This window comes from Drosophila montana, unplaced genomic scaffold, assembly GCF_035044405.1.
Source record: "Drosophila montana isolate Dmon_TW-CO22-7 unplaced genomic scaffold, ASM3504440v1 contig_3848_1, whole genome shotgun sequence".
Lineage (NCBI taxonomy): Eukaryota > Metazoa > Arthropoda > Insecta > Diptera > Drosophilidae > Drosophila > Drosophila montana.
The window spans coordinates 1,908,738-1,922,601 of record NW_026998720.1 but is presented as its reverse complement, the minus strand read 5'-3'; the positions used below and the strand labels follow the sequence as shown (position 1 = coordinate 1,922,601).

The 13,864-nt window shown below is 43.5% G+C and overlaps 1 protein-coding gene across 2 annotated transcripts in view; it reads left to right on the top strand.

Moving 5' to 3' along the window:
- grn (grain) overlaps window positions 1-13,864 on the top strand; it is a 41,683-nt gene that overhangs the window by 15,330 nt on the left and 12,489 nt on the right. The window contains exons 3-5 of one of the 2 annotated variants that reach the window (XM_064697108.1): window positions 2,091-2,377; window positions 2,460-2,625; window positions 9,908-10,053. In XM_064697108.1, coding sequence (XP_064553178.1) covers window positions 2,091-2,377; window positions 2,460-2,625; window positions 9,908-10,053 — 599 coding nt within the window. Of the gene's footprint in view, window positions 1-2,090; window positions 2,378-2,459; window positions 3,229-9,907; window positions 10,054-13,864 lie in introns of both variants that reach the window. The other variant, XM_064697107.1, reaches the window with a different exon arrangement.

Sequence of the window (13,864 nt, the reverse complement as noted above, 5' to 3'; positions counted from 1 at the left end):
TCTTCATACTGCATGCATGTATGTGTGGCTGTGGCAGCTGCACTTTTTGGTGGCACGTCGCAGCAATTGTCTCTGCTGCCAAAGTGTGAAGTTTTCTCTGTGGCTGTGGCTGGATGGTAACAAGCCGCAACAATTGAGGCATTGCACTGTGCCACAAAACTATCTCACAACAGACAGCAGCAACCGGGACCAAAGACTCTGCGCCTGCGCCTGCGTCGGGCTGCTGTGCATAATTTCTATAATCAGACACACGTACATATAATATCGCTGCTAAAGCACTGTTATTAGGATAATCAAATGGATATTATCGCAGGCAGCGATCGATCCGCAACAGTGCAACAACAGACAGCAGGCAGCAGGCAGTGGCAAGATCCGAATACCCTTGGGAAAGAGAAGCCAACAGAGTTTTGTACACTCGGCGAAAAATGCGCTGCTAATTTTAAATTTGACTGGACTTAAATGCATTCAGATTTGCTTTCAATTACATTTCGTTCTTGAACATATTTTTAAATAAATTATGAATCATATTTAATTGTCAGAATAAACGGCATAAAGGCTTGGTTTAAGTTCAAAATACTTTTTACAAGCATTTGCATGCTCAAAATAAGCGGACATTATTTTCAGATTGAGCATTGTCTTGAATCTTGGATTAAGGAATTTTTAAATTAAGAAAAAAAATTGTTAAATACAATTCGAGTTCAAAAATATAATTTTTACTGAATTTTTTCAAATTTTCGTACTTTATTTGAGCGCGTTATCCTGGGCTATTTCTCCCAGTGTAGCTCATACACATAATATACTAAAATACTTTAAAAACAAAAATAATCGAATGATTACAATAGACTCTTACTTTTTGAAATTTCGACTTCAGCGCATTTAGAGCTTGCCTTGAGTCAATTTATGCATTTCAGCAGCTTTTTGAGCAGCCTGTGCGATAGAGCATCTACGATTCGGCTAGCTGTTGATAGCTTTATTTGCCCGTCTGCTCAGATTATTGCTTGGGCCGCAAAGTAATCCATCTCGGCGAGCATTGAACTGACTGACCTACTGTTAGACAGACAATCCAAGCGGGGCTTTTCGTGGCAACATGGCAAACGGAGTCGGAGTCGAAGTCGAAGTTGGAGCTGGAGTTAAAGTCGGAGTCGACTTTGGCGTCAGCGTTCGACAGCGGCTGCTGCATAATCAAAAATAATTTCACATACAAACAAGCCCCAAAGCTAACACAGAGCTGTTTGGAGCTGCAGCCGGGGCACCAATATTAATGATAATAATAAGAATAAGTGCGCAGAGCAAGCAGCTCCCCAGCCTTGCCCCGCTGCCCACACCTCACTGCCACTGCCGCAAACAATTGCAGGATATATGTATGCATGTATATGAGATGGCGTGGCACGTTGCAACGATGCGTTGCAGCGCTATGAAAACGGCAGCATTGGCGCACATAAATCTCACTTGGTGTCCGCTAAATTATACACTGCCAGACATTTAGGCTACACTTTTAGCCAAAGCCCGGCTTTCTGGGTTTGAGGGCAGCAGCAACGGCGGCAGCGGCGGCGGCGGCGCACTCGAAGCCCGCTGCTGATCGATCTTTTTAGCTTTGGGACAAAAGTTTAACGCGATTGTTTATGATACAAATTAAACAATTTATGACAATGCAGCAGCAGCAGCCGCAGCCGCAGTCTTGGCCATATGCAAAGTCAGTCTGCGCTAAGGCCGCGAGCGTCCGTGGTCCGAGTGCCTTACTGCCTGCCACGGCAGCAGCAGCAGCAGCAGCAGGGGCTGCGGCAGCAGCAACTGTTGCTGGTGTTTCATAAATTATAACGCAGCTTTTCCGCCTCGAAAAAAGAGAACAACGTCATTTATTATGAATTTTTTATCGCTTCTGGTCTCTGTCTTGAGCTCTCTGCCCCCTGCCCTGCCCTCTCTACCTCAGTCACTCTGCCTCTTGATTCTCATCTCGGCTTAGGCTGTTAATCTTCGTTATAAATTTTGGCCATAATTGATTTAATGCTGCATTTAACTTGATTTTTTAACGCGTTTTATTAAATTCTTATCCTTGTATTTTGCTCTTTTTTCGTTTACTTTTCCTTTAGCATCCCGCATGCCCTCCTCACATGCCACGTCCCAAGTGTGCCGGCCGCACTTTCATCCGCCGCTCAGTCCCTGGCTAACCAGCGAACACAAATCGTTTGCACCCGCCAGCGCTTGGGGCATGGGTCAGTTCGCCTGCCCCCAGGAGCCGCAGGTGGAGCACAAACTGGGCCAGGTGGGCCAAAGCCACCAGACGACGGCGGCCGGCCAGCATTCGTTTCCATTCCCACCGACACCGCCAAAGGACTCCACGCCCGACTCAGTACAAACCGGCCCGTCCGAGTACCAGGTAAGCCGACCCCCTGCCCGCGCTCTCCCCCTCTCTCTCTCATTGCTTATCCACTTCAATTTTGCGATTGATACCGTTACAGGCCGTGATGAACGCCTTCATGCATCAGCAGGCCACGGGCTCTACCTCACTGACGGACGCCAGCTGTGCGCTGGACATCAAGCCCTCCATACAGAATGGCGGCGCAGCTGCAGCGCATGCGGCCAGCGCTGGACCGGCGCAATCGTCTGCGCCCAAGCAGCGCGAAGGTAGTACTAACAACAACAACAATAATACAAATAGCTCAAATAGCAGCAGCAACGGCAGCAGCGGCGGCAACCAAGCGCCGCAGCAGCAGCAGCAGCAACAGCAGCAGCAGCAGCAAAGCAACAACAGCAATGCCTCCTCATCCGCCTCCGCCTCGACGTCGAACGGTCTTTTCGATGGCACCGCCCAGGCGCATTACGTGGCAAACAATGCCAACAGCTACGACAGCAGCTATGCCTCGTATCACCATGCGGCGGCGCAGCATCAGGCGGCTGTTGCCGCAGCCAACATGTTCCAAAGTTCCTCCGTGGCAGCGGCCGCTGTGCGGCATAGCATGGGTGCCGCAGCGGCGGCGGCGGCGCACCATCATCACCATCACAGTCATAGTCATCATCACGGTGCGTCCGGCTCCGCGTCCGGCAGCGGCATTGCGGGGCTGCATGGCAGCGGCGGTGGCAGCGGCAGCGGCGGGGGCGGTGGCATTGGCATGAGCGGCATGGGCAGCGCCATGAGCAGCGGCGGTCACAGCAGCTCCAGTGGTGGTGGCGCTGGCGGCGTCGGACTCGATGTGAAGCCCGTGCGCACAAAGCCCCGGACCAGTGCTGGTAAGCAAGACAAAAGTTTCAAACACTGTTGCGATATTGGTGTGGGTGATAAATAATTGTTAATTGTTCGATCGATGAACGATAGAAAATATTGTTGATCGATAAACGATTTGCTTAATTATAATTAGATCTGTGTTGTATGCAAACACTTATCGATTTTAGTTTCTAGTTTAGTTCTATTCTTTTACTTTGTAGCCTAAGTTCTTCATATGTTTTATTTTCTTTTTGGCTTTTGATTTTCATTTGTTTCACACGCTCGCACACACACACACACACGTGGGAAGCTCGCTCACTTAACTGCACTTTGTGGCACCACTCTTCAACATTTTCAGCGGCACTTGACATGTGTGTGTGCTTCCTCTCTGCCTCTCCCACTATCCCTTCCAATCTCCTTCCCTCTCTCTCTCTCTTAGCTCTGTCCAAATTCCCGCCACTTGGGCATGTTTCCTGCTCCACTCTTAAAATATGTATGCAGTCAGGCAGATTCAGATTTACACACGCCCCCCTGTTTGCCCGGCAGTTTTGTAGCATTGCGTATACGCCGCGTGCGCTCACCATGAAATAGGCACAATGGCAACAACAACGAAGAAGAAGAAGAAGAAGAAGAAACGGCAGCAGCAGAGAGTGAACTGCAGTTGCCGCTGCTGCAAAAACTTCAATGCTATTGTCAACGCTTTAGCTGTGCTGCGCTGCGTCATCAGCTGGTTGTTAATGTTGTTGTTTTTGTTGTTTTGTGTTGTAGTTGTTAATTACTTCATGTTGCTGCTGCTGCCACACACACACGCACACAAATACACGCTAGCATTCGCTGCGGAAGTTTGTCGCTGCACCTGCTTCGCAGTCGCCGTCTCAGCCGGTTTCGCATGTCGCTGCCAGCAACAACCACAACAACAACAATAGCAGCAAAAACAACAACAACGACAACTTTATAGCCGCTCGGTAATGCGTGAGAGGTTGCGGGTTGAGGGTCGCTGCGGCAGTTGCAGTTGCAACCCCTCGCAAAGGCAGCCAAGTTTTATATGAAGCAACTTAACAGCCGGCTTAGCTTACAGCCAGCTGTTAAGTGACAGACTGTTAAAAGAGAGTAACAGAAATGTTTATGTTCAGCTTGCTGTTAAGCACTCGCACATTTAACAGTCAAAAGTCAAATGAGGAAGCAAAAAGTTGCCATGTGAACTAAGTAGCCCACGTCTTTGTATCTGTATCTCAGCCTTTGTAGCTGTATCTGTATCTGTAGCTGTATCTGCATCTGCATCTGCAATGTAGGAAGCTGCGGGCTGACAAAATGTTTTGCCTGCGCTTCATATTATTTCATTTGCTCGACAGTTTTTTTTTCTTTCTGCTGTTGTTGTTGCTGTTTAACTAACCAAAAAGTTGTCTGCGACATTATTGTTGTGGCTGCGGGCGCGTTCGTTAGCCAAGGATCCGACGTTCCACTGTCCACTGTCCACTGTCTGTCTGTCCGTTTGTTGTTTTTGTATTTATTTATCGTTTATCGCATCGCTTGCGATAAGTTTTTTCGGGGCGCAAGAACATGTGTTGGGTGCTCTTGGCTCTTGTTGCCACTGCCCCCCCCAAAAATCAATGGCAGTCGCCAGTCGCGCATTCCCCAAGTCTCAGTCGAGTCCACTGTGCAGTTGACTGGACGGTGGATTTATGCTTGGCCAGCGCTTGGCCAAATTGATTGGATGCCATTTGGGCTTTTGTCAGGTGAAAATAAAAAATGTTGTGAATGAGCTTTAAGTAATTGATATGGGTACGAGTCCATGGTCAGACCTCTATGGTACGCGCAGCCTTCACTCAATCAGCCGTGCTGTCCGTGGGTCTGTGGGTCTGTGGGTCTGTGCGTCCGCATGTCCATCGGCAGGCGCAGTCGCAGTCACAGCTACAGCTTAACAGCGGGGATGAGCTTCTTGTGCGCGCGTCCATTGTTCCTTTGTCCCAGCGCCTTGACAGCTGTGGCCTTAAAATGAGGCGCTTGCCGCTTATTTGAGGCATGCGTGGCATGGCCACAGGCGTTAACCGGCCATGCCAGCCAGCGAAGGCCTACGAACTCCCAGTTGAATCAAGCTCTCTCCTGTCCGCTCTCCTGCTCTCCTGCTATCCTGTGTAAATTATTCATACTAAGCGCATACATTTTATTCAGCTTCAGCTTGCATTTTATTTTCGATTTTATTGTATTTTAAACGTTATTTTCCTTGTGTTTGTGACTTTCTTAAGCATTTTCATTTTCATTAAAGCAAAAAGAAAAATATATATCAAATTCAACAACAACTATTTACTCACACATCCACATGTGTCTTTTGTCTTGTTCACCAGTAAACGTCTCTCTCTCTATCTATATATATGTATATCTATATATATATATATACCTCTCTCTCTCTCTCACACTCTCTCTCTCTCTCTATTGCTGTAACCATCTATCTATATATCTATGTATCTCTAAGTAACCTTTAACTAGTATAAATGTTTATTAATATCAACAAACAAACAACAACAACAAACAACGGCAACTAATTAAAACTGCAGTTGACCCTTCGCATTGGGCCTGCCCACGACTGCGACTAACAAATTAAACGGAATTTTTCTTCTCCTGAAAAGGTACAAGACATAAATTCTAGACAATTATGGCCACTGACGCCAAATGTCAAATCAAGCAGCGAGCACAGTTAGTTAGACCTTTAAACTCGGACACATGCCCAAGACCTTCTTAATGCCAAATCAGGCCCTAAAAACAGGTTCAGCCGATGCTCTCCGGTGTCTCTTGGGCTACGTTTCGGGTTCAGGCCCATGCCCAGACAATGTCACACGAACCCGTGGCCGTAAAACCAAAATATAAAAAAAATTCAACCCAAACCCAAAGAAGAGCACACGAAAACGAAATACCAAAGTGTGCACAAATTTCCAAGAAATTACAACGCAATGCTGTGGATGATTGTGCCCATGTGGATGTGGCTGTGGCTCCGGCTCCGGCTCCGACTCATACTGTGGCTGGACCACAAGAGAAACAGTTATAACATGCTACTAAATCATAGGTTAACTGAGAATCTGGCCAACCTGCTACGTGTTGTTGTGTGGAAAATGAAAATGAAAATAAATAAAATTGTGAAAAACTGTCAAAGGCATGGGCGGGGGCATGCAGCAGACAGCAGCCCGGCGACAGGCAAATTGAAATCAAAACAAAGCTGGAAAACAATAACAACAAGAAAGAACCCAAATAATTTAATGGCCATAAAAAACACACACACGGCGAAAGAGCAAGGGCGAGCGCGAGTGAAAGAGAGCGGAATACAAGGATCCTCTACAGATCAGCCCCAGAGAATCAAATAAAAATGTACTAAAACAAAAGAGGCCAGCACTGGAGTGAGACAGAGAGGCGTACACAGAGCGAGAGTCAGAGAAAGAGGGAAAGAAAGAGAGAGTGAAAGAGAGGCTGTGCGCGTGCGCCGTGTATGCCATATAGCGCTTTGTGGGATTCATATTACGGATACGAATACTTCTCGCAGGGGCTGTAGTTGTCGCCGTCGTTGTTGGCCCTCTTGTGCTGCCTTTGTTGTCAAAAGTGGGCACACTGGGTAAAAACATCATTAACACATTTGATTTATTAACTGGCGAGTGGCTTGGAGCAGCAGCAACAGAGAAACCACAGCGAACTTCATTGGAATTGTGCTAGAACAAAAGCAACAACAACAAAAAGAACAACCACAGCAACAGCAGCAGCAGCAGCAGCAGCCACTCACAATGCCACAAAGCCACACTTTATGGCTTAATATGGGCTGAATGTGGCAGCCCAGCAAAACACTCGACCTGTATTCGGATTTATAACAGCCAATAAATGCATAAAGTTTTCCGCACTCAACGGCTACTGTGTGCGACTGTTGAACGGGTAAAGGACATCAGGCAATAGTCAAATCAGTCGAAATTGAGGTGGAATACTAAATCAAGATGATATCAAAGGACAGGTTATGCACCTTTATAGATCTACAGAAAATGTAGTTTGATCTCAGGCAGTCAAGTATGCAGGTAGTTTAAATGAACTCCAGATTCTACAATTATGTTTCACAACTTGCTTTAAAAAGTTTTAATAAGACAGTTAAAAGCTAAAATTGCCTAAAAACGTATTAATTGCAATAAAGTAATCCTTAGGCCACGTTCGACAGCATGTTGAGAGATCTAGATGATATTAAGGACACCACAAGATACAAAATACTAGAGTTATGAAGAGCTATGGAGGCAAACCCTTGAAAATGCTGAATACATTAAAAAGATTTAAATATATATTTCGAGCTATCCGAGTTAATGCAGTTATATGTTCTTAAAAGCGAAATGGAAGATATAGAAAAGTTAACAAAATAAATTTCTCAACAAGATGAAGGAACATTCAAATTGAAGCCAAAAGAATTTAACCAAGACTCTGGAACTATGACATTTGCTTCAATTAGAGATATGATATCAAGAAGATATATTCAGAAAACCTTATATATTTCAATTGGATATGAAATGCCCAACACGATATATAAGTCTATTTTTTACAAATTGATAAAAGATATAAGATTAACACAAAAGATTTGCTCCAATCGTATTGGAAACTGAGAATTTTAACGATTTTTTAAAGAATTTGTAGAAGTAGCAATTGCCCAATGAATAGGAATTTAAGGAATTGATTAACAGAAAAATAAATGCAAATGAAAGCTAAGCGAATTAGGCAATTTTAAAGAGTCTACATCTCTGATCTGTTGATGAAAAGAAATAAAGGTATATGGCGAAAGATCTCAGCTTCAATTTGATAAACTGTGATAATAAGAAATAACAAACAAAAAACCATCTTTCAATGCGAAACCTGTGCAAATAAAGTGCTCAACCAACTACACGATCTGCAACTTTAGCAACTCAATAAAAGTTGTCACAGCGAATATTAAAAGCTATTTGTAGAACGCTAAAAAAATAAATAAAAACAAAGTCAAGTCAAACAAATAACTGTAAACGATTTCAGCGGCTTTCAAATAATTTATGCAATTTTTATACAGTGGGTGTTACTTTTTTGATTGGCGGCAATTTGGCTTGGGGCCTTTGTTACGCATTCCCCCTGCCCCGCCTCAACGATAAAGAAAAACTGAAACTGAAAAGCAAATAACGCCCAGCGCCAAATGTGCGGCAATTAAAAAAGTCGTACAAAAATCAGCAAGAAAAGAAGAAAAAAAAGAAAACGAAACGAAACGAAACGCACAAAAAATATCAAGTACACGCGCTAAAAAAAGATAAATATATATACAGATATAAATATATATACATATATATATCTAAAAAAAAGCAAGGTAAAGTTGCGATTAAATGAAAACAAATGAACTGTTTATTTAACGCGCCCCTGGCGAGTGCGTGGGCGGGGTGGCTGCGGGTGGCGCTGGCTCAGCTTTAGAGTGGACAATGCGCAAGGCTGTCTCGAGGGGGGGGATACGAAACACGCAGAACGTTTAATTTAATTTCTTTGAAAGCTCAAAAACAAAATGCTTGGCATGCCAGCGGGACACAGGACACACGTGTGATTGTCCTGCTGCGCAGCCAGGCTCTGGTAGGAGGGGGGCAGGGCTTGAGCGTTGGTTCTAGCAGTCGAAGCGCGTATAAACAGCAGCAAATCACGTAAGGCTCTTAAAAAGCCAAAACAGAAAAACTGTCATCAAAATGTTTCTAATGGCATTTGGGCAGGCAACGAGTTGACAACGCACTTAATGAGCCGCCGCTAGCCACTGGGTGTGACCAGCTAATATTCAATAAAAAACCAGCATGCCAAAAGGAATGAAAGTTATGCCTATGCGAGCATGTAAAGCGCAAACGTTAATTAATTACAATGCACCAAAAATATGTGAGTCCAATTTGGCCTCATTTTTGGGTGGGTAGCGTTAAATCTGTTTTAGCCAGAACGCGCCGCAAGTTTTCCTCTTTTTTCCTCATTTGTTTTTTTATGACTAAATTTCAATTTGAAACGAACGAGCCAGCAAGCAAACAAACAAACAAGCAAACCAACAAACAGACAGACAAACGATATAATGAAGCCCATTTAGTGGCGTCATTAAATGCGAGAGCAGAATATGCCATACAAAGACAAAGGCAACTGTAATATACGAACGTTAATAACGCGTTACATTTGCAACTTCATTTTCAAAGCCAAGTCAAGTCAAGTCGCTTACAAATTATGCCTAAAGTTATTCAAATGAGTTGCGTTTGCCGCGAAACAGTTAGTGCCAAGGCAGGGGCTAGTCGGGGCCGATTGCAGCCACTAGAACCGGCCGCTGCTTAATTAAAATGTGTGGAGTCAGCAAGGAAGGCAGCGCTGCAGCGCCCAGTGCCAGCGAATCCATCATTTCCGCTTCCATGCGTTTTATGCCAGCGAATAAGAAATGAAAAAAAAAAACAAACAACAAAGAGAAAAAAGCAGCTACAAAAAATTTGTTAACTTAGAGCAAAAAACAAGACTGAGAAACAGCTGAAAAATGTGTGCCGCAGCGAGTTGTTGTTGCCGCAGCTACTTTGTATTGCTCTTGTTGTTGTTGTTGTTGTTGTTGTTATTGTTGCCCAACAAGCTGCCTGCTGCCTGCACTGCAGACTAAACTCTAATTTTAGCCAAATTTAACCACATATTATATTTGAGTCTTAACAAACATTGTTTTTTGTGTATTTACAGAGGGTCGCGAGTGTGTGAACTGTGGCGCCACCTCCACGCCGCTGTGGCGACGCGACGGCACTGGACATTATCTGTGCAATGCCTGTGGCCTGTACTACAAAATGAACGGACAGAATCGACCGCTGATCAAGCCAAAGCGAAGACTGGTAAGTTGCAGCAAAATTTTTAAATGCTAGTTTAATACAGAATACAGCCCCCCCTTGACCAACCACACCCACTGAACCACCCGCTGCGTGCAGCTTCCACACATTGCCACAAATTGATCAATAAATTTATAAACTGTATTCCTGGGAATTTGCTGGCGCATCAATCTCAGCGCACGTTTCTGTCGCCAAAAGCCATAAAAAGCAGCGTGAAAGTTCTCAAATGTCATAATAATTCCAGGAACATAACGCAGCACACTCCGACACACACACACACACACACATGCGAATATGCATTTAATTATCATTTTTCTGACTAGCTGGCGTCTTGATTGCAGAGCTGAGTGAACGCTTTGGCTGATAACAATCAAGGCGCATCATCATTATCACTTAACGCACTAAAAACATAATCAGGCAGCAGCCAGTTGTTTGTGTGGGTTATTGGAGATGCCACAAAACAACTTCTACTCTCTCACTCTCCCTCTCCCTCTCGCTCTCACTCTTTGTCTCTGTCTGTGTCGCTGGCCGAGGCACATTATCGTTTTTTATCGGGCGCACGCATCAACAACAACAAACTATGAAAATATATGTAACGCTGTCCGTCCGAAGGTCTGCCCTGGCGCCAGCTACATCAGCAGCAGCAGCAGCAGGAACAGCAAACGAAAGACTTAAGCAACGAACTCACACGCTGTCACTGCGTGTGAAAGAGAAAGCAAGACAGCTTACTGCCTATACAACCTATACAAAATTAGTCCATTAAACATGCGTAAAAACAAAATAAGCAGCAACAACAACAACAGCAACAACAACAAACAACTGTTAACTGCAGTTGGGTTTGTGTCTCGTCTCGTAGCTGTTCGCGTTGATTTTTTATTGGCATTTAAATCGTATGCATTTTGATTGCATAACATTAACATAAATAAACCATTATTGGATAAAAAAAAAACAAATCAAATAAGAAGAAGCAGCAGCACATACTACTGACGTGGCAGCGCGGGCAAACGCAGGGAATTCCCAAGAAATTCACAGCTGGAGGCGAACGTTGCGTTTGCCTGTTTGTGGTGGCACGAAGTGTTTGTTGATTTCTCGTTGACAAAATATGCAACAAATTAATATTTATGTGCCCTAACGCTCGACTTATGGCAGCGACTGGTGTATGCGGGCTGGCCGAGTCGCCCGATGCCACAGGATGCTGCCCATCAATGTCCTTTTTGAAGGGCCGGCCACATCGCCTGCGGCTGAAATGCAATTCAATTGTTTTGCCAACAAAATTGACTGGAGACTCGCTTTCAATTCGCGCTGGGTGGCAATTGTATTGATTTTGCAAGAGGGTCAAGACTGTGTTGACTGCTCTGACTCTGCGTTTTGCATACAACGCTGGCCACTGGCCAATGGTATCTGCAACTGCAACTGCACCTGCCCCACTGCAACTGCGACTGCGACGGCAACTGCGACTTGCGCATCTCATTGTCTGCTCGGCCGCCTTTAATTAAATTTCCGAATTGTATGAAAACAGTCAACAAGTCGTAACTTTGAGCAGCGCAAAAATTGTGCTTTGTTGTTGCTGTTCTTGCTGAAACAGAACAATGCAAATTTTTAATTTATGTATTTTAGCCCGCAAACCAAGCAGCAGCGGCAGCAGCAACAACAACAACAACAATTCAGTCGCCTTCGCTTACATATGTTTGCAGTTGTTGTTGTTGCTCTTTTTCATTGTTGTTTCTTATTTTTTGGCTGCCCACTTGGCCCGCTGGCGTTTCAATAATTGCATTTAATTATAAGGCCACAAATGTTGTGTGCGCCACTCGCTGCCGCAGGCTCTGTGGCAAGTCCAGGCCAAGCCCCAATTGGCTAGCCAGCCTTCAGTATGGATTTGTCACATTCGTAGCTGGCTTTAAGGCTATTCTGACTATGGCTAATTGCAAATGCATGTTAAATGCTTAGGAACACAGCTGTTAAGGTCAGCAACTGCCGGGCGCATCTCAGCGAACAGCAGCAACAACAACGCAATCGTGACTTATATAAATATAAATATAAATATAAACGACATGTGTTAGTCAAGCCCCTGAGGGGCTGGCGGAGTAGGCCCAGGGTTGTGGGCACGGGCGTTGCTTGCATTTTGCATAATATTTATGCCGCAGTCGTTTTTTTTTGTTTTGTTTTGTTTTGTTTTTATTTTTAATTTATGCGAGTTTTCACACAATAAATTGAACAAAACGTTGGCTGTTGTTCTTGTTATTGTTGTTGTTGCCGTTGCTGTTCATTCGTATATATATAAATTGTTGTTAAGCGCTGCAAAATTTTTTATTTTTATGCTTATTACGTTGCCTTATATCATTTGAATGCAAAGACAACAACTTGCAATTGCCATTTGCAGCTTTGTGGCTGCAGTTGTTGCTGTTTTTGTTGCTGTTTGCCGGCGCTGTAACAATAAACCCATCAACACTTGACACAATCATTTATAAATGTATTATTTAAGTGCCCACAAAGCTGCTTAATTAATTATTTATCAAAGGCGTATTTCAACGCCAAAAACAACAACAACAACACTTTACATTAGCCGCCATTTAACGGCCATTAAATACATCAATTTCAATTTGGAATGCCCTAACTTAGTCATAGATTTATTTGAAGAAAACTAAATACATAATAAAAAGGCAGGTAATAATTTAATATGCTGACAGTTAAAATATGCGGTCTCTCATAAAAGACTTGTCTTAAGCAGCCCGCAGCAGCAGATATATTTTAATAAAAAAAGCCCTTCAGAAATTAACTTGTAAATAAAATATATATAAAAAATGGATTAAACAAAGAAGTGGCAGAGAGATATAGAAGGGAAAATTTGGAATATTTTAGAATCCCAGAAATTTTTTAAGCGAAAAACTTGGATTTTCAAATAAGACAGATTTGGTAACTTGGTTGTTGTCTGGATAAATAATTTTTAAATAAAATCAGATTACAAGCGTAAAGTCTGTAAAACCAGATATTAATAAAAAAAAATTGAATTTCGGCCTTGCAAATTTTCATCAAAAATATTGCAGAAAAATCAGCAAAAAATTTAACGTTTTTTAAAAAGCATTTCAAATAGTTTTTATTTAACGCAACGTGTTGGGCAGAGCAATCGAGCATCGGTGTGTTGCCATACAAAGTAACTATACATGTCTTGTGTTCCGATCGGTGTTTCAAATGTTAGGCATCCCACTGTGCCACAACAACAACAACCAACTAGCTGAGCGAGAATCATCAATAAAATTAACTGGCGTCAAGTGATTGACAAATGCTGACTCGACAGTTTTGCATGTTTTTGTTGTTGTCGGGGGAGTATGGGGTAGCTTGTGTGCTATGCTTATCAAAAGCTCAAAAAAAAGGAAAACAAAAACCAACCGAAATTCTAATTAACACATTTTTGCTGAGAGCGTTTTGTGTGTGCGCCATATGTGCGATAGACGCTCGAAACGAGAACTGGATCGAATTGAATTGGCAGCCCTTTGGCGTGGGAATTTCGCGCATAACGCGAATTAAAAAACCCAAGCGAAGAGCAACAATAAACGGGGCAACAATTCTGGAGGCAGTTACGCCAAAAATTAAATGCAAGGCGCAGACGCTTCACGTATAAATCAAGTTACCAAAATGCGCGCCAAATGAAAGTCAAAGTCAAAGCGATCGATAAAACTACAACAACAACAGCAGCAACAGCAGCAGCAGCAAAACGTATCAAATCTAAAGCAAAAGGCAACAACGGCAACAACATTAACAACATCAACAACTGAGCCAAAGTAAAAGTTCAATGCACGTTCGGCAAACGGGGCGTATA